Source organism: Pelodiscus sinensis, chromosome 8 (assembly GCF_052426305.1).
Source record: "Pelodiscus sinensis isolate ZL-2025 chromosome 8, ASM5242630v1, whole genome shotgun sequence".
Classification (NCBI taxonomy): domain Eukaryota; kingdom Metazoa; phylum Chordata; order Testudines; family Trionychidae; genus Pelodiscus; species Pelodiscus sinensis.
Genome location: NC_143059.1, coordinates 55,320,738 through 55,346,188, shown reverse-complemented (window position 1 = coordinate 55,346,188; position 25,451 = coordinate 55,320,738). Strand labels below are relative to the sequence as shown.

At 40.1% G+C, this 25,451-nt stretch overlaps 1 protein-coding gene across 1 annotated transcript in view; it reads left to right on the top strand.

Annotated features, from left to right (window-relative positions):
- LOC106732019 (scavenger receptor cysteine-rich domain-containing protein DMBT1-like) overlaps positions 1 to 14,209 on the top strand; it is a 100,196-nt gene extending 85,987 nt beyond the window's left edge. Inside the window, exons 35-45 of the mRNA XM_014573714.4 lie at positions 517 to 828; positions 1,557 to 1,586; positions 2,351 to 2,431; positions 4,043 to 4,354; positions 5,600 to 5,644; positions 7,391 to 7,544; positions 7,881 to 8,092; positions 9,090 to 9,262; positions 10,412 to 10,800; positions 11,862 to 12,133; positions 12,770 to 14,209. Of these exons, the coding sequence (XP_014429200.4) occupies positions 517 to 828; positions 1,557 to 1,586; positions 2,351 to 2,431; positions 4,043 to 4,354; positions 5,600 to 5,644; positions 7,391 to 7,544; positions 7,881 to 8,092; positions 9,090 to 9,262; positions 10,412 to 10,800; positions 11,862 to 12,133; positions 12,770 to 12,951 (2,162 nt within the window). The 3' untranslated portion in view covers positions 12,952 to 14,209. The remainder of the gene's footprint in view (positions 1 to 516; positions 829 to 1,556; positions 1,587 to 2,350; positions 2,432 to 4,042; positions 4,355 to 5,599; positions 5,645 to 7,390; positions 7,545 to 7,880; positions 8,093 to 9,089; positions 9,263 to 10,411; positions 10,801 to 11,861; positions 12,134 to 12,769) is intronic.
- Positions 14,210 to 25,451: the final 11,242 nt, after the last annotated feature.

Genomic DNA, 25,451 nt, shown 5'->3' with positions numbered 1-25,451 from the left:
TATGTGAAGGCTTAAATAACATCTCTGTACTCACTTTCTTCGTATCCTTCATGGGTTTTATGGACTTCTATCCTATGCCTCCTGAGTGGTCTTTTTTGGAAGTTGAACAGTCCCAGTCTCTGTAATTTCTCCTAATCTGGAAAATCTCTTATAACTCTAATTAATTTCTCATACTCTCTTTACTTTTTTCTGTGCATTTCGTCATGTTTGCTAACATATTTTTAGCTTTTCTGACTGCACATTGAACGAAGGTTTTCAAAGAACTATCCATTATGACAGACTTTTTCCTTGAGAGGTAACTGGTAGTTTAGATGACAACTTTTGAATACACATGTGAGAGAATTTTTCAAATGTTTTTTTCAATGTTAATCCGTATGTGTGATTTGGTCACAATCACTCCCAGTAATAAATTATTTTTCCATGTCTGCATCCATCACATCTCAATTGGCTCCATTGTTATGAAAGAGACAAACTACCAGTCATGTATTAATAATAATTGCTTTACATCTGTTTAAGGGCTGGCCTTGAGACTGGTGAATTCAGCTAGCAGATGTGAAGGTCGTGTGGAAGTCTATTATAAAGGATCCTGGGGAACAGTGTGTGATGATTCCTGGGATCTCAATGATACAAATGTTGTGTGCAGGCAGCTTGGATGTGGATATGGTGTTGAAGCAAAGGGCAGTGCCTATTTTGGTCAAGGCTCAGGAAATATTGTCCTGGATGATGTAAACTGCAGAGGATGGGAAAACAGTCTGTGGAACTGTTCTCATGCAGGATGGCTCACTCATAACTGTGGTCATTCCGAGGATGCCGGTGTCATTTGTTCAGGTAAGCAGCCAAAGTTTGCTGGTGTCTTGCAGTTGAATGATTGGCATGAAAAATGCCATGTCTAAGATGTGATTGCACGTCACATTGCTGAGTTTACAAAATAAGAAATACAGTTAGTGGCACTGAATCCTGTAATGTAGAAACCACTTTCCCAGGTCCTCCAACTTTAGTTCCATGCTTCAAGTAGCCAGCCAGTTATTTCTCTGGTGAATGTGATTGTGGTAGTGCAGAATAAAAATACACCACAAAAATGGCATGCGGCAGGGAAGGAAGAAGCACCCACAATGGCCAAAACCTGAATATAACACTCTGAAGTTCATACGTGCTATGTAGGAAACCTAAATCTTCTTCGTGGGTCTGCCATGCCACTTCGCTTCTTTATGCCTCTGTTTCAGATAATTCAAAACATTTTATTTGAACAAAATTGTAATATTTAGGTTTGACTTCACCTGTTTTTAAGCATTTGTGGTTATTAAAATATTAATAGTACTTTTGAAACAAAATGGTTTCATACAAAAATGACATTTTAACTTGATTAAAAATAAACATTTCTCGTGAGGTGTTTGAAATTGTAATACATTTGAGCAATGAATTGAAAAGGCAGGAGTTGTTCAATGTTTTGGTGTTGCCAAATCTGTAGTTTTGGGGAAAAAATCTTTAGTCTAACAATTTTGCCCAGCTCCAGGATGTTAACTAAAGAAGCTATAATTTCCCTTGTTTCCTCCTAGCAGCTGCTGGAAACACATCTCTGTCGACAGGTAATTCATCACTTGCATGATATCGCAGCTCTGATGACAGAACTACTGCCAGTAATAGGGCCGAAATAAGAATGGCATGGCCTAGTATTGCCAGCTTTACTTCTCCCCTGCTGCCAACAGGGCTGGGCCCTCACTCAGCAGCCCCCTCAAGCTCTGGCATGGTATGGTGCTGCTGCCCACTCTTCCACACTGCTCCCATTAAGCCCCATGGAGAGGCTACGAAGCACTGTGCAGTGGCTCTGGGCAGCAGGGAGGAGATATGCCTCTTCCCAAGTTCCAGAGGTGCTGTGGCCAGCAAGAAAGGATCTCTTCTAGGCATCCCCAGCATGGAATTGCCCCATGTGGAAAGAGGGGCCCCTTGCAGCTGGGGCAGCACTGCACCTTGGCCAGCAGTGAAACAGCTAGTACAGCAGGTCCAGGTTCTTGGCAGAGGAACCTCAGGGATCTGTGGGCTGAGAGACCTCATGACCCCTCTCCACAAGCCAGATCTGCTGGCCGCTTCAAGAGTGCAGCACGATGTCCTGCATCGTGCAGGCACAACGCAGCCTGCCTCGGCACCAGTGACAAGGGGCTGCCCATGGAAGATTCAGGAAAGAAGAAACTCAATGTATGCCGCAATAATGATCAAAATAAAAGCTTCCCAAGAAAGTAATTTACATTTTTAATAATGGTTAATGCAAGAATGTGTATTTATTAAGCAATAAAACCACCAATTCTTCCCTCCTTACTAATGTAGCCTCTTATTTTGTCTTTGTTTTCTCAAGGGAGCCCAACACCTATTTATGAAACTTCGACACTCGTTCCTGGCATTACTAGAAGTACACAGCCATTATTTACCACCACTTGTAAGCTCCGATTTATTCTTGATTTACTAAAATTGTATCTATTTTATATTGTACCCACCTGCTGAAAATAGAGAATAGAGTTTTACAGTTTAATGATCAGTTTCTATGACGAATGAATGTAGTCAGTGAAGAAAGCAGTGGATGCCATGTATCTGGACTCAGATGTAAGGCATCTGACCTGTGTCTCAGAAATATTCGTTGGCCACATCAGTTAGTATTATCCTGGGTCTAAATATTATCACATGGCTGAAAAACAGAATGATGAATGCCTGAGGAAGTATCATGATATGCAACAATGTTTCCACTTTTACAATAGTGATCACAGAGTTTTTGCAGAAACTTATGCCTGAGGAGGGTTTCAGATGCAGCAGGAATAAAAAATCAGAGCTGCTCTGATATTCTCCAGCCAATCTGGAAGCAGCCGTTCTTCTTGGAAGATAATGTAGTCAAAGAACAACCTGCCCGTTGTCAGGGAGCACCATGAGTGCGATTCTGTGGCCCACACAGTTCAGTTTCTGTATGAAGTTTTTTCTAGTCCTCTTTCTAATACCAGAGAACATTGGATGTTCAAAAAATTTACATTTTCTGAAAAAAGTTACTGCAGTTAAAAGGGAAAATAAAAAAGGTTTCTAAAAGCCTAAGTATGTCGTACTGATAGAATGTGTGTTGTGTTTTCTTTTTTTTTTCAGTTGGTAATGCGGGCGATTGTGAGTCTGTTTACATATATTATATTTACATTTCTACATATTTTAATTGACAGTGGTATGTAGTTAGCTAACGTCTTTCTGTGTTCTGGCTTGGAAAACGATGCTGACCTGTGAATTAAATTTTGATTGCAATGAAATTGAAACCTTGGAAAGGTGAAATGAATTTCAGGTGTGGGAAAAGTGGTTCAGAGTGCTGGACCCCAAAGTCTGCTATTCATTCATGAAGCCCAGCAAAGAGCACTACGGGAAGCATCCATGATAGCAGAAAACTCCCCAGTTTTGTGTTATGTGAAGGCTTAAATAACATCTCTGTACTCACTTTCTTCGTATCCTTCATGGTTTTTATGGACCTCTATCCTACGTCTCCTAAGTGGTCTTTTTTTGGAAGTTGAACAGTCTCTGTCTTTGTAATTTCTCCTGATCAGGAAAATCTCTTATAACTCTAATTAATTTATCATACTCTCTGTACTTTTTCTTATACATCCTTTTAGAAATGTCATGACCTGAATTAGAACCCATTTCACAATGTGGCTATGACATGGATTTTATTGCAGCATTGGGATATTTTCTATGCCCTCCGTCATGTGTGCTAACATATTTTTATTTTTTCTGACTGCCATTGCACATTGAACACAAGTTTTCAAAGAACAACCCATGATGACATCATGGTTTTTTCCTTGAGACATAACAGGTAGTTTAGATGACAACTTTTGTACACACGTGAGAGACGTTTTCAAATGTGTTTTTAATGTTAATCCTAATGTGTGATTTGATCACAGTTACTCCCAGCAGTAAAATTATTGTTTCCTGCCTGCATCAAATACATCTCAGTTGCCTCCACATTATGAAAAAGAGGAAAACTACAGCTTGTGTACTACTACTCATTGTTTTGCATCTGTTTTAGGGCTGGCCTTGAGACTGGTGAATTCATCCAACAGATGTGAAGGTCGTGTGGAAGTCTATTATAAAGGATCCTGGGGGACAGTGTGTGATGATTCTTGGGATCTCAATGACGCAAATGTTGTGTGCAGGCAGCTTGGATGTGGATATGGTGTTGAAGCAAAGGGCAGTGCCTATTTTGGTCAAGGCTCAGGAAATATTGTCCTGGATGATGTAAACTGCAGCGGATGGGAAAACAGACTGTGGGACTGCCCTCATAGAGGATGGCTCAATCATAACTGTGGTCATTCTGAGGATGCTGGTGTCATCTGTTCAGGTAAGTAGCCAGAGTTTGCTGGTTTCTTGCAGGTGAATGATTGGCATGAAAAACGCCATGTCTAAGATGTGTTTGAACATCTGAGATTACAGAATCTGAAATACAGTTTGTGGCACCGAATCCTTCCTACATCCTCCAACTTTAGTTCCATGCTTCAAGTAGTCAGTCAGTTATTTCTCTGGTGAATGTGATTGTGGTTGCATAGAATAAATATATCCAATATGTTTTTGCCCAGCACCAAGACGTTAATAAATTAAATTTTAATTTCTCATGTTTGTTCTTCGTAGCTGCTGGATACACATCTCAATCCCTAGGTAACCCATCACTTGCATGTTATCCATGATCAAATAACATTTGAATATGCTGAAATGCATGTCAAGATCACTGCTGAAATGTATTATAGGCAGAGCATGCAGTACCACTTGTAGCTGAGGTGGCCTAAGACTTTCCTTGATAAAACCCAAATTTTAGATGCTTCTTACTTTAACAAAATTCAACCATTAAGGCTGAAATTCATTTGTGCCAGAGACTGGTGTATTTTGGCAGGTTTCAGCTGAAACATTTCAATTGTTCCACAAATAAGATTGGAGAGGACATGTTGTTTTGCCCAAGTTAAAGAAATTTTACCAGCTATTTCACTGAAGAGCTCCAATCTTCCCATGTTTAGGTGTGGGGATTTGGAGTTTGGCAGAATGGACAAGTATATTACCATTCCTGTGTAAAGTCACCAGAGGTCTTTAGTTGTGCTTTTGTTCTCTTTCCATAGGAGCACCAGGATCCACTACATCATTGACCTATGGTTTTATAGTGTAATTGACACATGAATGGAAATGAGAAAATTGAATAGCAATAGAAAGGGCAAATTTCAAATGTGGTACGGGCAATAAATATTTTTCAGCACATGTGTTGAACTACACAGGGCCATTACACAGTCTTGCTCTTGCATCCCGTACCCTCAGAACTCGGTTATCCTTTCTGCCAAGCATCTAAATAAGTCATTTCCCAGGAGACAGTCAATAATACTATTCTTATTCACGATGACTCTCTCATAACTGTGGTCATTCTATAGATGCCAATGTCATCTGTTCAGGGAAATACTGATTGGAGGTAGCTTGAAAAAATTCTTACAGTTGTTTCACTGAAGAGATCTCGTGCCTCCATGTTTTGCTAAAAGGGGTGTGCATTTCTCCATTCTCATGAGAAATTACCAGATATTCTTAGTTATGCTTGTGTTTTCTTCCTCAGAAACTCTGCAATCCACTACATCATTGCCCTGGTACACAACCACTGGTAAGTACTACTTGTTCTGGCTTCACTAAATATTTCTGTGTTGCAGGATTCTTTGCTTGTGTTCTGCCATCCTCCTAACCCCTGTCACAATTGCATGCGCCCCCTGTGATTCTGAGGAAGAGAGGAGAACATGTATGTCAGTCACCATATACAGCTATTGGCATGTGGTATGATTATGTTGCTAAATTACATGAGTGCAGAGTGGGGAATAAAAACAAGATATTTGACTCCCAGGCCATGTCTACACTACAAAACTATTTCAAAATTAATAAATTTGCCTTAATAATTCCTGATTTCACAAATTTGAACTAGTGAGTCCATACTATGGGGAAGCCTTGAAATTAGTTCGACGCAGGCTCTGTTAATGTGGATGCACTACCTCAGACTTAGAGTCCCAGGAAGCATTGGGGAGTAATTAGTTCAAATTACTCTGTGGAGTAATTATTTCAAAATAGTGGCACCAGAGCATCCACATTACCATTATTTTGAAATAACTATTTTGGAATTAGCGTTATTCCTGATGAAAAGCAGGAGTACAGATTTTGAATTCCATGGCCCATTATTTCAAAATAACGGGCTTGGTAGTATGGATGCTTCACTTATAAATTCAGCCTTTGTGGAGGGTGGTTATTTTGAAATAAATTCCTCGTGTAGACCAGAGACCAGTCTCCATGCCATTTCCATTATACCATGCTTCCTTCATTTTTGCTTCCTGTTCAGTGCTTACCCTTTTGTCAAGAGTCTGTGACTGCAAAACAAGAATTCTGGTCTGGAAAATAATTCTGAGGATCTAAAATTTGTTTTCATTCTTCATGGGAACAAAAATCAAATCCTGTTTTTTTTATATGTGTATGTGTGTGTGTGTGTGTGTGTGTGTGTGTGTGTATCCCTCCTTAAAATAATGACTTTTCTAGCTCTTCTCCTTTTTGTGTGTTCCCCAGGGACAAAATTGAGATGGACTGTATTAGCTGCATGGGTACGTCTACACTTACTCCCTAGTTCGAACTAGGGATGCAAATGTAGGTGACCGAAATTGCTAATGAAGCTGGGATTTAAATATCCCATGCTTCATTAGCATGATCTATCCAGCACGTTACTCTGCTCAACAGCTGTTTCAAAAGTGAAAGTGCGCACCAAGATGTGTTAGTAGGAACCAAACCCTTTGGTTCGAACTAACATTACTCCTTATTTTGTGAATAATGTGCCAGCGAGATCATGCTAATGAAGCACGGGATATTTAAATCCCCGCTTCATTAGCAATTTCAGTCACCTACATTTACATCCCTAGTTCAAACTAGGGAGCAAGTGTAGACGTACCCTATGTCATTTAAAGCTCTGCATTAAGTAAAAATGGTGATGTTCCAAAGTTGATTGCTGATGCTATTTTCATTCAGACTGTACTTTTTGTCTCCAGTGTACCAGATCATTTTTCAAAAACTTATTTCTAACATGTATTATGAACATAACATAATCAAAGGAAAAAAATCATAATATTTTTTCCCTGAACATTTTGTTTGGCCCATGGTTTCTGCTTTTAGCTCTATCCATTTAATGCCCAATCTTAAGAGGTGCTGAGAACTAAATCAGACTGAGTGTGATCTGCTGCTCTCAAGATCCAATGTTTTTCTAATGAGTTTTTTTAAATCTTCAATAGATTTTATCCCTGCCCCTTATATCATACACAAATATATGCAAAAGTAAATATAAAAGGCTCATATGTATTTTTTCTTCTGACATTTTATTCAGCAGCAAGATATACTTGTGGTGGTGTCCTTCAATATTCATCTGGGTCATTTCATAGCCCGTTCTATCCTGGAAATTATCCAAACAATGCAGATTGTGTGTGGGAAATAGAAGCAGAGAACAATTACCGTGTAACACTTTCGTTTAGCCAGATCTCGTAAGTAAATCACTAGTTTCATGGACAGTTCATGGGTTCATAGTCATGTTTTCAGATTGGTACCCTTTGCATTTGAATAACATTTCTCAGCAGGGTTTAACAGTTCTAAGTAATGGGTAAACCTAAAATGAAAATTGCATGAATGGAGTAGTATTTGTTGTTACTTGTTGAGTCCTAACAAAGTGGCTGGTACCACACAAGATGTGCAATGAAGACTCTGTCACAAACACCTTGCAGTCTGAAGGGTTTAATCTGAGATTTCTGTGTTGCTTTGTGATGAATACGTAAATAGGAGTTTACAAAATAGTTTACAAAATACTCATGTTTATTCCCTAGGACAGAAGGTGGTAACTGCCAATATGATTATATTGAGATATATGATGGACCACTCTACACTTCTCCTTTATTGGGGAAAATTTGTTATGGCTCCTATCTCACATATACATCATCCTCAAACTTGATGACAGTTCGATTTCACAGTGACTCGAGTGTCACAAACAGAGGGTTTCGCGCTGACTACTACATCATTTCAGCAAATCAGGATACTAGTAAGTTCATTTTTAATACAGAACTTTGCTTTCCAGCAGACAAGTCTATTTTGTTATTTGTTAAATAACCACTGATTAATGTTCAACCACCTCGGTATAATACCACTCACTGTCATCTTTCACAGTGTGTGTTCATTGGCCTTTTGGTTTCAGATAATAGTTTGATTTTGTTTAAATAGAAAGCTATTCATTTCTATTATCAAATTATTTTTGGACATTTTTTCTGATAGTCAGCCTAAATCTACTTTTTCATCACCTCATCTCAGTACTCTTACTTATGGTCCCTTGTACAATTTAATGATTATTTTTTGGTCTGATCCTAGCTCTGACACAGACAAAATTCTCATTGAAATCACCCCTCTTCATACAACATGAGTCAATTTCATGTTCTCCCCTCAACTCATTAGTTATTATTTATCGGTGCTCAGTGGTATTTAGCTCTTCACTGATACATGTTCAGTATTAGAATTATTTACCTCTAGATTCATTCCTTGCACTTTCCCAGTTTTTAGTGCTCTTCTCTGAATCTTCTGCAATGTGTCCATATCTTTTGCTTCAGAGGTCCCCTCATATGATCTTGAACTCCTTTCACAGCCTTTCAAAGTCTGATCTTTAAGTCCTCATTCAAATGAAACTCCTTTTCAATGTGCCTTTTGCTTACTAAGAGACTATACAGAATCCAGTCCCAATTGAATCACTATCACTTTGATGCAATGCATGATCCTTATCACTGATGATGGACTCGCTCTAATCAAAATAATCAAAATAATTTGCAGGTTTTCTTAGTGATAGTAACCCACAGCCTAAACCAGAAGCCCCTGGTACATAAATTGATAATTAAGACAGAAGAGAGGTGAAATATTGTGGTATGGCTTATGAACACCTTCTCCTGAGCCCCATCATACACACAGAATAGGTAGCAGCATATATATTAGTAACAACATTTAATTTTTATATGCCTGAATCACTCATAATATGTGTTTTATCCAACCACCAGCTCTTCAGTGCATGCCAGAATACATGCACGCAGTTGTTAACAGAGCCTATCTTCAATCACAAGGCTATGCTTCAGAGAATGTCAGCTTGAATGATCCTTTTTGTAAACCAAAGATTACAACAAGCTATATTACATTCAACATACCATACAATGGCTGTGGCACAAGGCGAGAGGTATGAAGTTGAATATTTAGCAAGTAGTTTGAATACGGGTCTGTGCAAAACTACACAATTCACGTTGAAAAGGGTCATGAACAGAAACCTGCTCTGTGATTCACAGGAGTTATAAGTGAACTAATGACTGCAGTGTCAGATGCGGTAACCACTCCTTCCCCTTTCTGCAGGGAACACCTCAATTGTTGTAGCTTGATTTTATGGGGAATATTTTGGGCCAGGGCAGATATATGAACAACCTCAATCAATGTTGACAGATTTTTTTCCCATCATGAGCTGATGTTCTTGAACAGTAATAAAACTTAGGCTTCAGTTCAGCAGGGTACTTACACACGTCTACTTTAAAGTATTCACTTCAGTAGCACTTCTCATGTGCATTAAGTTCGATACAAGATTAAACACCTTAGGGTGTATCTACACAGCAGCATTATTTTGGAATAACAGTCATTGTTCTGAAATACCAATAAGAGCATCTACACAGCAATTCTGTTACTTTGAAATAAATTCAAAATAACGGACAACTTATTCCTACTTCTGTAAATCTCATTCCACAAGGAATAATGCCATTCAGAAATAGCTATTTCAGAATAGCAGTAGTGCGGACACTCGACTGTTTCAAAACAGCTCCCTTCCAGGGCCATTCAAACTAATTACTCCCAAGTACCTCCTGGGGCTCTAAATTGAGGTAGTGCATCCACATTAGGGAAGGCTGCCTCAGACTTATTTTGAGGCTTCCCTGCAGTGTAGATGCGCTACTTCAAAATAAGCTATTTTGGACTATTTCTTCCTGAATATCTTATTTTGAAATAAGTATGCAGTGTAGATGTACCCTTACTGAATCAGGACCTTAGTGCATTTCATAGTCAAACTTTGTACTAATGTTAAACAGCTTGCCTGTATTTGGGTTAAATGAAAATATTTTTCACATCTCAGTGTAATCACAGTATCCCACAGCCTACAATGTTCTTTTAAATGTCTTGTGGACGGAAAGGATCAAAGTCACATTTATTTGAAAATACTTCCAGGGGATGCTTTAAAAATGTATATTGTTCTATCGGTTCACCAAAAGCTTAGTAAATATCATGGTAATTGTGGTCTCAGGAAACATGTGACTGTATTAGATAATTCAATATTTAATGTGCCATACAGGGGAACAACAATACTATCATGTATTCCAACTTGATCAAAGCAACTTCTTCTGGTTATGTAATCAAAAGGCAAAAAGATCTTCACTTGCACATCATCTGTAAAATGCTCCAAAACACATGGAAAGAAATAATGTATGTTGCTAGGGATACTAAGGAGGTCAATGAAACCCAGTACAGTAGATATGATGTGAACATGTCATTTTACGAATCATCGTCCTTCTCACGGCCAGTGTATGAGTCTCCGTACTACGTTGAGCTGAACCAGAATTTATTCCTTCAAGCTTCAATTCACAGCTCTGACCGAAATCTAGTGTTGTTTTTGGACACTTGTATTGCATCACCTGATCCCAATGATTTTACAACAATAACCTATGATATCATCAGGAGTGGGTAAGGACTTTCTCAACAATGGCTTACAATAAATCTGTGCATGCAATTCTGTATCTGTTCTGTACAGAATAATCTGAAGAGGGACAATGCAAATTGATTTCACTTCCCCATATCAATAAACTTAAAAGAACTGTTTTGGCCAATCTTGTCAAGAAATGAGTCATAGCAATAGAAATGATGTTAAGGCCATGCAATCATGAAAGAGTGATTACACTCAAACCTGTTATGTAGTAACTAGGGAGGTGAATTCTGTTATGATGTAAGCAGGTTTTATCACAAACTCCATTGAGATTAATGAATTTTTGCCTTCCTACATCAAGATTGAATTCAGCCTCAAATAGATTGTCTATAGAATTCAACTGTGTATTTTCAAAATATTGTGTTTTTTAAATATTCATTCTTTATGTTGTCCAAATTTTGTACTGTATTTCAATGCTTGATTCAAATGTATGTTTTGCAAGTGACACTGAATTTTAATTTTAAGAGCTCTTTCACAAAAAGGCTTCTTCCTCATAGAATGAAGATTACTAATTGCGCAAAAAGCCCTCTGTTCTTTCAATTTACTGTCGAAAGAATGTGCTTGCAGTGTGGACGTAACTCAAGCTTTGTTGGAAAAATGGCTATTTTTCCCACAAAACTGTGTAGTCTAGATATAGCCCTAGAGATATAAATAAGCAGCTCTGGGCTCTTTCCATCGATTAATGGTTTCTTGGTGACTCCTTTGCAACTTGACTGTCCTGAGCCCTGATTGTACAAAAAGACTTATGCACAAAGTTAACTTCAAGCATGTGATTTCAATAAAACAACTCACACCCTTAGGCATGTACATACAATTTTAGCTGAATCAGGAAAAAGAATATTGCATGTTTTGCTTTCAGACAAGTCACTGCTACTATTTTAAAATCTTTCATTTTCTAGTCTTACTATAAATACATATTTTTCTCCCTTCCTGTTGTTAATGCATTGTTAAATTATTCGGATCTTTGTATATACGGCATGCTCGATATCAGCAATTTATTTTTGAGGCATAAAGATTAATTTTCTTTCTTTCTTTATTGTAGGTGCATTAGAGATCCTACCTACAATACATACTATTCACCTTACAGCTCCACCATACGGTTCAAATTCAATGCCTTCAGGTTTCTTAACAAACATTCATCAGTTTATCTGCAGTGTAAAATGGTGGTGTGCCAGATATATGATTATTCTTCCCGATGCTACCAGGGCTGTGTACCCAGGTCCAAGAGAGATACAAGCTCTCACCAAGAAAAGGTGGATGTTGTTGTTGGGCCAATTCAGCTTCAGAAAGATGGTATCCAGAACAGGAATGCTGGTAAATGCAAATAATCTCATGTGTTAGTATAAGTGTCTGTAAATCACTTTTCATTTCACAAAATCTGTGCATGTCTGTTTGCATTTGATATTTTATTATCGATGGCTCCACTATAAACATCAGGAGTCTGTGTATTGACTAATATCATCTAGGTTAGCTCATTATTTCATACATTTCTAGATTGATCATTTTAATCTGCAGAGCTCAAAAATGCTAACTGAATCATTTATTTAGGAAGAAAGAGGAGATGCAATCCATCTCCTTATCATAGCGTCATTGATTTAATTATCACCATTTGTTCAATCATTGTGATTGGCATGTCTAGTCTTTAAAGTCTCCAATAAAGTGAATCCTCAACCATCCTTGAAAAATTGATCCACTCCCTAACTCTTCTACTAGTTATATTTTCTTAGTATTGAACCTAAAATGACCCTGCTGTAGTTCATGAAATTGTCTTTACTAATACAAAGATGGATTGATGTTCACAATGACATGTGTGTAATAGAGTGAAATTGATTTATTTACTGACTTGGTCTTGAATGTAACATTTTAAATGTAAGTTCTCTTATCCTGAGACCTTTGGCCATAACTAGAACAGAGTATAGAATATAACAACCTCTCTCTCTTCATTCACAGGGCTGGACAATTCTGAACATCAGGAACGCATGGATTCCCACCGTTCACTTACTGCTACTGCTGATCATTTCCAGACTCCATTTATTGTTATGATTGTGGTGCTTGCAGCTGCTGTTTTCACTCTTCTTGGGTTACTTCTGAACAGTAAACTCAGGAAAGAGGTTCCATACCAGTTGATGTGAGATGCTAAAGGCACCAGCGTCTGGAGGCCAGTGCTATCTCAGAGCATATACCTAATAATTCAGTTTCTAGCCTTTGCACTTATTATATTTTATATGGTGATTTGTGCTTCAAAAATGAAGTAGGAACCCCATTGCTGTAATGAGGCTACTCTCTGAGCTCTGGTAAATTCAGGCTAGTGCTGGGCCTGAGATTAAAACACCCAAATAACATGGAAAGTTAAGAAGTCCCAACTCCTCAGCCTGATGCCATTTCCAGCAATTGACTGAATCAACTCCCTCCTCTCAGTCTAGAATGAGACTCTGCAGCTCAGGACTATGTCTAGTCTATGCCATAGTTTTCATGGTATTCTGCAACAAAATTCAACAAAGTAACTCATGTAATAACTACAATATAAAAATATGTATGAAGGAAAAATGGTACGGAGAGTTGAGCATTAGCCTAAGATGTGAGCTATGGTGTCACCTCAAACAGCTTGTGTGGCTTGGATGAGTTAGTCTGGGCCTTAGTTCCTTATCTGTTAGATGGGGATAACAACACTTCACTTCCTCTTAGAGCTGTCGAGTTAAGATTGTGAGCTGCTCGGCTATTACCATGACAGGGGATTATAGAAGTACCTCAGATCGATAATACTGTGATTTGGTAACTTTATACATTACAAGAACACTCTGATTTGTGTTTTTTATGTTTCATGCATATCAGGCACATTCAGTCACTGCTGATCATCAAGATATTTGAATGTCAGTGCAAATTTTCTCCTTCATAGTCCTCCTTTCATGGCCAGTGTACAGCATCTAACACTTCAAATATTCTGACATGGAAATTATGGTGAAGAGATGGGATAAAATCTAATGTGGCAGCACCAAATGATCCAAGGTGGTTATGTAGAAGAAAGTATTTTCATTTAGTAATCAGCCATGCCTTTAAAGGAAATACAGAAAGCATACATCCACTTATAGCTGGAGCTGCAAAAACATCTTGTTTCAGATGATCCTGAGCATTGCTCTCTAAGATGTAGATGTAGTTTCTCTTTGAGACACATTTCATAGATTGTAGTAATCTGTAAAATGGGATGACTTCCAGTCTAAATGAATTTCACAGATGAATATGGCATTTGAAACCAGAAGTGGAAGTATGTACAAAGCAATATTTCTGTTGGTGTACTTTCAAATAAAATGTCTATGCATCTGAGCTCTGAATTAATGCTTCTGTCATAAAGATATATAAAGATGAATTTGTGCTTTTGTTTTTTTCCATTTCCAAAACAGGGAGGGTAAAATCAGTATGTACGCTTAAATAGCCTTTTATAAGGAAATGAGATATTTATGCCTTTATCCAGTATAAAATATCATGGAAACTCTGGGTTTAAGAAAACAATTATTACAATGTGTGTCTGATCTTTGACTCAGAAATTTTCTCTCTCCAAATTTATCTGTCATCTTTCCAAGTGTGAAAAACAAAACCTCAACATTGAGGCTGTGTCTAGACTGGCCAGTTTTTCTGGAAAATCAGCCACTTTTTCCGGAAAAACTTGCCAGCTGTCTACACTGGCCACTTGAATTTCCGCAAAAGCACTGACGATCTCATGTACGATTGTCAGTGTTCTTGCGGAAATACTATGCTGCTCCCGTTCGGGCAAAAGTCCTTTTGCGCAAAAGGGCCAGTATAGACAGCTCAGCTTTGTTTTCTGCAAAAAAGCCCTGATCGCAAAAATGGCGATTGGGGCTTTTTTGCGGAAAAGCGTGTCTAGATTGGCACGGACGCTTTTCTGCAAAAAGTGCTTTTGCGGAAAAGCGTCCGTGCCAATCTAGATGCTCTTTTCCGAAAATGCTTTTAACAGAAAACTTTTCCGTTAAAACCATTACCGGAAAATCATGACAGTCTAGACGTAGCCTGAGACTACAGGGGGTAGAGTAGCCTATTGCAGCTCCCTTATCCTGAGGCTCACCTTATAATACACCAACAGCTTATGCCCCCAATAGAATCATTCATGTGTAAAGGATCACTGGAGCATATTGGTACTCTGGCTGTGCCAATCTCACCCTTTCTGTGTCTCCAAAGGCAGGTTGCAATGACAATACCATAGCAGCTCGTTATACCAGCTCTACAACAGACTAGACCCACACCAAATGAATCATTAACTAGGGATAGCCAGCAACTTTCCAGCACTACAGTGTGATGAGAACTTTGGGGAGATTCTGATCCATTTTTTAAAAGTTATTTTCTGTAGAGTAGTTGGCCTGAAAACATGTAGGCTACGTATACACTGGCATGATTTTCCGGAAATGCTTTTAACGGAAAAGTTTTCCGTTAAAAAAGCACTTTTTGCAGAAAAGCGTCTGTGGCCAATCTAGACACGCTTTTCCGCAAAAAAGCCCCGATCGCCATTTTCGCGATTGGGGCTTTTTTGCAGAAAACAAATCTCTGCTGTCTACACTGGCCCTCTTGCGCAAAAGTTTTTCGGAAAAAGACTTTTGCCCAAATGGGAGCAGCATAGTATTTCCGCAAAAGCACTGACAATCTTACATGAGATCGTCAGTGCTTTTGCGGAAATTCAAGCGGCCAGTGTAGACAGCTGGCAAGTTTTTCTGCAAAAGCAGATGATTTTGTGGAAAACTTGCCAGTCTAGACACAGCCGTACTGTGTAGATCAAGGGTGGACAAAAAATGGCCTCTGGGCTGGATCTGACCCATCAGCCTTTTGGATCCAGCCTTCCGAACTAAATCTTAGACATTCTATTTCCAATCTGCCCCTCGGTGACATTGGGCAAATCACCCCACTTCCAGTGCTTCAGTTTTCCCATCTCTAAAATGGAGTTAATGATGCTTATGTCCTTTGTACAGCATTTTGAGACCTACAGAAGAAAAGTGCCATGTAACAGCTAAGTATTATTATAATATAAGCCACATCTTACATGTCCAGTTAAATCATCTTTTGGGTAGTATCATGAGTCATTATCAATTGAAGTGCTAGCTGTGGGCCCCATCCTCTCTGTAGCTGTGCCCTTTGTTTTGAAAATCCAGTGGAAGTTGAGTGAGCTCAACAACCCTCTGGATTGGCCCTTTGTTTGCACTTTGGTAATGAATATAGCTGTTTATACTGGCCACTAGGTAGTGAGCTGAGATCATCCACTGCAATAGTCTAGTTAGCTGCACTCCCAGGGTATCTAGACTTTTGTCAACAAAACTATACCTGGGTCTACACTACTGCCGAGTTCTGTCGACATAATATTGAAAGAACTTGGCAGTTTTGTTGACGGTGGTAAACCTCATTCTACAAGGAATAACGCCTTTTGTCGACAGAGTTCTGTCGACAGAAGACGATATTGCATCTACACTGTCCTTTGCATCTACACTCTCATGTCAACAAAGCTGCTTGCTTTGTCGACAGAACTGGATGTAGTCCAGACGCTCTTTGTCGACAGAAGCTTTGTCGACAGTATCTGTCAACAAAGCCTCTGTCAACAAAAGCCTGTAGTCTAGAAGTATCACCAATGTGTAGAAGAGAAGCATGATATTCATCCTAGCAGTCTAACAGCTGTCTTGTCCAGCAGTGTAGGTTCACGGAAATATGGACTATTGACAAATGAGCTAAAAGGCAAGTGTGAGAGGAAACTGGAAAAGTAATATAGTCAAGGTATGGGTTGTTGAGTACCCATATTGTTCCTAATGGTGTGGAAATGAATTTGAGTCTCAGCTCACTGAACCAGCAGGTATCAAGGAAAGGATGGAGTGTAGCTTCCATTGGGTGGGAAAGTGGGAATGGGATCCAGAGATCCATACTCATTACCAGGTTAGTATGAGTAACAACCACTAGCAAACGGCTGGTCAGGAATAAAATCATGTCCGCTTGTTTTCCAGCATGTATGCTAGTTACTGCAACCGTGTTGTTGCTCATGTTTGTTCCATCTAGAGGCTATGCAAAGTAGCAGTTAAAGCCCAGGAAGTGTTTTGCTCCAATGTGGACAGTTTTATGATGGTATTGTTGGAAAGGGGAAAATGTTTGAGTAGTGGGTCCTATGCTTTTGTTGGCGGGGACAAGGACATCGCCATTCTTGGGATGTGGCGGGCCCCACTTGTGGCTCAGGAAGGAAAATAGGGAAAGAGACTGAGCCCCAGCCCCTCTCAATTTCTGTGGGTTTCTGAATCTCTTTCACTTGAGTAGGATTATCCTTGGCCCTTGATATGGGGGAAGGGAGTCTCCCTTTTGCCAATTCTCTGGTCTTTTTCCTTCCTCACTCTTCCCTGTCTGCCTGAAGCAGGGAGGTTTAATTAGGCTCCTAACAGGCCCTAATTGGCTACAGGTTCTTCAGATGGCCTACGGGGATCCACACCTTTATTAGGCTGCTGTATTACAGTAGATTCCTGAGAAAACATGGCTATAGGTACTTCAATTAGCCCATAGTAGCTTTTCCTAATTTACAGGGAACCACTCATACATTAGCTTAGGGCAGTGGTCACCAACCAGTAGATTGGGATCTACCAGTAGATCTTGGAGCCTTTGACAGGTGATCCTGACTAGTTTGGCCAGGGAGCTATCAAGCACTGGCACTTCAGTTGCCCCTTCACCCACTGTCATGACGTTCCTGCCCTCTGCCTTGGAGCTGTCCCCCTGGGAGCTTCCTGCTTGCTGTGCAGAGTGTGGGAGGGAGAAGGGGGAGGTGCTGATGTCAGGGTGTCCTTCCTCCCTCCACTTCTGTACCCTATTTTCTCACAGAGAGAAGGGGATGGAGGGAGGTTGGCAATGCAAATCTCTGTCACGCTCACACCCTGTATGTGTGTGTGTCATTCTCTCACATACATACTCTCCTTCACTCATTTCCCAGCCCAACACACATGTAGAGGGTTGTTGTTACTTCTTTTACTGCTTGAAAATTGTGTTATGTTTGCTTTTTGACTGGTCTGTGCATTTCATAGTTTTGATTTCTCTCTTACGTGTAAATGTAATTCTTTGAGTAGTGAGTTCTAAAATGCCTAACCTGTTGTGGCTGGAGTAATTATCCCTGTGGTAATTGCTGCTACTGGAAGTGGCTGGCATGTCCCTGCAGCCACTGAGAAAGGCAGAACAAGGGGTCTCCACATGCTGTCCTTGCCTGCAGACACCACTCCTGTAGCTCCCATTGATCCATAACGGGCAACTGTGGCCAATAGATGTTGTGGGCTCAGTCCTGTAGAGGAGGGGCAGCATGTGGTGCCATGGAGCCATTGCTGTACATGCCAGCTACTTTCAGGAGAGGTGCAGGGCCAGGGCAGGAGTAAGCTGCCTTAACCCCACTACTTTACCACCTGGGAGCCATCTCAATTGAATAGTGTTCAGCCAGAGCCTGCATCCGGATCCCCTGTCCTAGCCCTGAACCTCCTCCTGCCCCCAACCTCCTGCCCCAGACGTGAGTTCCCCTGCACCCAAACTCCTTCCCAGAGCTTGCACACTGAAACCCTTCCTGGACCCCAATCCTCCAACCTGGGCTAAGCCTACAGCCCCTCCTACAAGGGCCTTGGAGAAGGGCTGGAGCAGGGGCAGGGCCTCAAAGAAGGGGCAGGAAGGAAGCGGGGCAAGGGTATTTGGGTTTGAGGTAGATCTTACATTGCATTTAAATTGAAAAAGTGATCTTGTGGTTAAAAAGGTTGGAGAGCACTGGCTTAGGGCTTATATATATCCCTGTTAGCACTCTCTTACTACTTCCTGGTTTTGCTGTATTACAATATTTAATGCTCAATATTGGAACTGAGTGTAGTTTATACTTGTTGCATAGCTGTACTTGGTCATTTAACTCACATGTTCCCTGAGTGAATGATGGTAAAAGCCCAATCATGAGAGTATTCCAAGGTGAGAATTAATATTGAGATCTCTGAATAGCTGGTCAAGCAACTTTGAAATTCTACAGTGTCACATAGCACTAGTGGTTGCTGCACAATAGTCTTTTCTCAAGAGCACAGTTTTACAGGATTTAACAATGATCACACCTGCTGGGTCCATGCTCATGCAAAATTAACCATCAACTGCCCGTCACTGCATATCAAATCCCTTCAACTGAAACTCAAACCAATCGCTACCCAACAAGTACCTTTCACCGTTGCTAAGAGTGACTTTTGGCTACAATATGACTGTTTGTTCAGAATTTTTTTTAAAAAAGTGTTTGTCCTCCTCTTGTGTTTGCTTTCCTTGTACCAGTGAAACTGGCTCTCTCAAATGTTCGGGCGAAAGAAAAAAAACTAGGCTAGTAGGTGACATAATGGTTATAGATGTTGATCATACATTGCTATGGTACCTTTTATCCGGAAGTATTTCCTAAATGCCTACTTCAACCTATATATGAAGTTCATCTACTACTGAAATGCAGTTATCTCTGATGAGAAATGAAGAAGTTTTCAACATAGAGAAATGATTCTCAACAGTTTGGGACAAGAAGTAGAAACTTTAGGAGGACTTTAATCAGTAAAAATATTTAAATTAATTTGGTTTGGCAAAGATGCAGGGTTCTAGATCCCCTAGTCTCTACATGGTATAGACTGGGGAGTAGTGGGGGGCATTGGATGGGTTATTTAGTGGTTACTGATAGTCAGAAATTCTATTTCGTGTCTTACCCAGAACATATCACAATAACCCGGATGATAATCTTGTGCTGGGGAATAATATGTGTCTGTTTGAGTGAAGAGTGCCAGCTACTGAATCACCCCTGGGTTTTCCTATTAGATGTCTATCCAAGAATTGACTCAATCTGACATTGCATAGCTTATGATGGATTGTATCTCCATAGTATCATAGCTTAAGGAACTATGGCTGTGCAGCTCTTACAGGTAGGTATTTTATTCTGGCCTTGTCTATCTATCACCTGAAAAGTAATGGACAAATGGAGAGGGTCAGTAAAATCCATTAGCAGCGCCTTTACTGCTTTGTGAGTTACCAGCAAGATGACTGGTTCTTCCTGCTGTGCTTAGCAAAATTTATGTATCATAACACAATCTATATCTTGATTAAGACCTAGCTTATTCTTTGGAAACTATGGCTTTCACTAGTATTCCTACCCAGTCTTGCCTATAAGTTCTTCAGTAACATCTTTCATAAATGTAGAGTGCATTTATACTGCACTGTTATTTCAAGATAACTAGTGTTATTTTGAAATAACAATGTGAGCATCTACACAGCCATTCTGTTATTTTGAAATTATTTTGAAATAATGGATGGCTTATTCTGAAATCTGTAAACTTCAGTCTACGAGGATTAACACCTATTCCGAAATAGCTATTTTGAAATAAGGTGTGTGTAGATGCTCCACTGCTGCTATTTCAAAATAGCTCCTCACCTGGGCCATTCTAAGTTATTCCTCCCCAGTGCCTTCTGGGGCTCTAAACTGAGATATCATGTCTACATTAGGGAAGCCTGCCTCAGACTAATTTTGAGGCTTCCTTGTAGTGTAGGGAACTATTCTGTAATAACTTATTTCAAAATAAGCATGCAGTGTAGACGTACCCTTAGTCTCTCACCTGGGTATGCATTGGGAGTACGAAGAACACTTACAGTGTGCCATGGGAGTCTATAAATACAATGCAGAGAAGACCATCAGGCTGTGGTGGACAAGGTGTGGGTTCTCTGCCTAGAACTTTAAATCGAGCTGCTTATGAGGAACCATTAAAAGTAACTAAATAGCAAGACTCTAAAACTGAGACACTCCTCAAAATGTGTTGGCAAGAAAATGTCTAATGAAGTTTCTTTTTAATGACTCACAAACAAAATTGAACTTTGAATGAAAAACCCATTTTTAAAGAAGATAAGAAATGTCAACATTAAAGAATCACTATGTTTGCCATAATCTTTAATGGTAATTAATGTTTTCCAGAATTCTTAATGGCAAGATTAAAAGTGATGAGATCTATATTTTTAATGATTTGTAATTAGTAAATGAGTATAGCTGAGTTAACTTTTAGGTCAATGCTTTGCAGGCATAAGTTATGGTTTGCCAATTCTTTTACATAGAATTACTAAACTTGAAAGCCAACAGAAAAAATACAAAAGTTGGCTAAATTAAGCTTATCCATTAATAGTGTTTGGGTTACTTAATATCCAAAAGGATGATGTGCTAAAAATGACTGGATATAGATTAGGTTATCTGCAATGTAGAATTCTACAAAAGAACAGCGTGAACATGGGCCTAAATTGAAGGAGCAGCAGATCACAACCCAAAGAACAGGTTTGAAAAATCAGACCAAGGAATCAGAGATGGTGACAACTATCATGGAGGGTGAAAGAACTTTCTGATGTCCCAGAATGTTATAATTTAGGCCATTTACTACACTTTTTCTATTATTATTATTATTATTATTTGTCTGGTATAAATATATATCCAGATGCTATAAGTGACATTAATTCTGTCTTGAATTTTATAAACAAAAGCAAAAATTAATTAACCCTAAATCTGGTGGCATTGTGATTCAGTTTCCAAACTTTTACACTGAACATGACCAATCCAACAAATAAGGCCACCAGCACCTGGGCCCCATCAAGATTATAGAATGGATAAACCCTGTGGTTCCGTCTGCTTGAATCCTTGAAATGCCTCACCATCTTTCACATTTCATTTTTAAAACCCTGCACTGAGAACCCATATTGAAACTGCTTCAACCATCCCCATCCCCACAGCATTCTGTGGCTAGGAGGACTTGGTCCATTAAATCCTTAATTCTCATCAAGATAGGTGAAGGCTGTACTACCCTCCTGATGGGGAAGACTACAGTCCAAACAAGTGCACTTGGGAACGGGTGAAAAACATCCACACCCTGGACTTAGTGTGAGTGTTCTACAGTAAGTACTCTGGGAAGCCCTCAAGAATGTGGTACTGTCAGGAATCAGGTCCTGCAGCAGAGCTAATGTGGAAACAATATCTGAGGTGGCTCAGTTCTCTGAGGGTATGTCTACACAGCAAAGTTATTTTGAAATAACAGCCATTATTTCAAAATAACTTTACTAGCATCTACACAGCGAAATTAATTCAAAATAGCGGAGCACTTATTTAGAATTTGGTAAACCTCATTCCATGAGGAATAACACCAAATTCAAAATAGCTATTTTGAAATAAGTGCTGTGTAGACACTTATTTGGAAACAGGGGGCCTCCAGCCTTCCCAGGGTACCCTGGTGGCCACTCCAGCCTCAACCAAGAACACTCCTCTCCCTTTCCCTTCCCTGGAGCCCTTAAGGGGGTTGACTTTGGCCACAGTGCCTGTGCCAGCTCCAAGCCTACCAGTCCAGAGTCAGCAGTCACTGCCCCGACCCAGTGGCCCCAAAACATGAGCCAGTAAGCCACTGGCAGCCAGCCCTTCACCACTCCCCAGGAGCAGTCTGCTAGCTCCCAGGAGCCTTACAGGGCTCGGAGAAGGTGGGCGTCTTCCTCGTCCAGAGTGGAGATCATGGACCTTATTCAGGTTTGGGAGGGATGCCCCAAACATCCATGATCTCTGCACTAGACTGAGGAACGCAGCCGTCTATGGCAGGATAGCTGCCAGCCTGGCCATCAAAGGCCACATGCGAACCCAGGAGCAGGTTTGCATGAAAATCAAGTTGTTCCGGCGAGACCCCCAACCCTGAGCCCTGAGCTTCCCCTCCCCTTTTTCCCCTTGCTTCCCCCTTCCAGCTCCCTCCTCCCAAGTTTCCCCCTCCCCTCTCCCACCCTCTCTCTTCCCCTCTCCCACCTCCTTTCCCCAGTCTCACCAAAGTGTCATTCCCCTCCCCCATTTTGTTAAATAAAGAGAGTTTGTGTTCATGAAAATACATGGATTTTATTTGACATCAGGAAGGGGGGTTAGGGAGAGGTAAGTGGAAGGACGTGAAGGAGAAATGAGGTACAAGCCCCCAGTGGGGCAGACCAGGGAGGCTCTCAGTGCTCCTCAGGGTGGAAGCTCTCCTGCAGGGCCTCCTGGATACTGACAGCCCCCTGATGGACCTCCCAGATGGCAGCCTGCAGGAAGTGCAGCCAGGCTCGCAACAACACATCCATGAGAAGCACCAGAGTGCCTGGGGCAGCTCTGGCTCCATGTTGCAGAGTGCTGTGGTGTCCTGAGTGAGGACAACCAGAGCACATAGAGACAAAATGCTTTGCTGTCCCTCATCGAGGTAGGCAAGCAAGCAGAGAAACCTGAGAACCAGCTGTCCACGGAGGGAGAGGGGGAGTCCTTTTTAGCACAGTTGAGCAGCTGGTCAAAGCATTTGCCCACCGCTGTGATAACACTTTTGTCCAGTTGTTTAGGCTCCTTCCTTGTTCCTTGCTTAGACCAAACCCTGACCCTGTTTGCCTCAATCCAGGTAAACCAAGTTTGACTCAACTTCTTGACCTCTTATTTTTGGTTACTGTCTCTTGCTCCAATCATTACTCATGCTCATCTTTGTCTGAGTCCCTCACAGAAAGAATGCAAGTCCTGTGGAAAGATAAATCTGAGAATATAAATTATTTCTACTATAATTTAATGACTTTTGAATTCTGTTTACAATAAAAGCGTGGAACTAAAATTATACTCTTTTAAGAATATTTCTGAATGTTTGATTTATTATTTACATAATAATTATTAATTATTATTTACTTAATAATGACAAGGACAGCATGCTTTGTGCTGTATGAGACACAGGGAAGTGTCATTTATTTTGCTCCTAAATTTGACAAGCTGGGCAATAGTGACTTGAGGTGTCTCTAATTACCTTTTACTAATTTGCTTGAGGGCTGTCAATTGCCAGGCAGATACAAATCAGGATTAATTTCAGAGTCAAGGAGTTCTCTCCACATTTGTCCAGTGGAGCTATGGGCAAGAAACAACTCAGTGCACTCTTCTGGCTGGAATGTAGAACTCTTACTGAAGAATTTTGATACTTATGGTGAAGTTGGGCTCACACCTAAGCTCTAGATCTAATCTCTCCAAAACGTGAGGTGATTGAAATCTAAAACTGAACTTTACACTCTCTTTAGGAACAGCCATAGTTGATGAAATCTGTGACGTAACTATGGTTCACTATCCTGTTTTCAGATGCTTTAAAGGAAGGTGCAAACAACCCTGAGGTTGGGAGTTACGGAAGTATGGGAGTTTGGAAACTTTCTGCCCCTATTAAGCTCCCTGCTTGCCTGTAATGGTTGGAAGTTGGCTTATGTGTCTCCTGATCAGGCAAGTTGAATTTTGCACAGGTAGCATTTGGAATCATAATTCAATGTCATAAATAGAACCTTTAAATGAGTTCTTTCCACACTATTTGTATTAAATGATTAGTTGCATCATTGCCATAGAAAAGGGTACCAATAGAAATTAGTAGATTAATGTGCAATTAAAAACCCTTTTAAAGTACATTATGAGACTGTTTGTCATATTTTACAGGCAACATTCCCTCATATCTTTTCCATCCATATGCAGAGTAATTTTTATGTGCACTGAGACATGTTTGAATGTGCACCACCAGTAGAAACAAAAAAAGCCTAGCTATAGATGATTTGCTAATCAGCAGGATGGCATTTGAATCTTTCCCAAGCAGCTGCACAAATGCACAGCTTAGAGGGATCACTGGTTATGGGCAATGTTTAACCTGATTTTGAAATTAGTAAACTGATAACCCAATTTCAAACAGAGATGTAGCAAATAATGTCAGATTCTCAGTGCTAGCATGCAACAAGCAAGCCTAGCCTGCTCGTATTTAGTTTATTATTTCACATCAGCTATGAAAGATTAATGAAAGAATATTTATTAAGTAATGCAAACTTCATTGCCCTGTGGGAGGTCTATTCTATGTGCTGTGCACAGTCCTCATTGGATTGCTATCGTAAGTGCTTTGCCCAAGGGTGAAGGTGACAGGTAATCAATAGATTGGTTGCATCAGCACAAGACTAAGGAGATTTATTTATTTTAGATTTATTGTAATCTGGGGGAAAAACATTCTTTCAGAACAGCAAGTTTAAGAATTCACTTTGGGCCAAATCAGTTGCTGGTAAAGTTCTTTTGAGATGAATTTGGGCCCATGAGCATGCCTTTAAACCATATCTCTGTATTAAATTTATTTTACCTCCTGCACATGGTTTCTCTGGAGCCCTTTGTCACTCAATTTTTAGCAGGTGGTTTCCTTCAGAGGTCCTTTAAATCCAAGAGTGACTCCCACCCTCCTGTGAAATGTTCCTGTTGCTTGACATTTTGCAGGCCTTTCATTATGACTCTGTTTTATTTTACTCCTTGGCCCACTCTTCCTTCAGTTGTCTCTTAAAGGTGAGGAAACCCCAGTCCTTCCTCCTTCCTCATTTGCAAGTTTCTCAGTGGTAAGAATACTGAGTAGGACAATCTGGATCTTTTCCTCAGGCTTGAGAACAGTTTCTCATGCCATTTATTCTACCAGTGCTAGCCCCGCTTCACCACCATTTTTCTCAAGGAAAACTATATTGTTGTTCACTAGCTCCATACATAGAAGCACCCACCAGACACTTTGTGTGGGACTTGAGATAGTCCCTTTAAAAGGAGTCTATGTGCCCACATCAGGATTAAGTA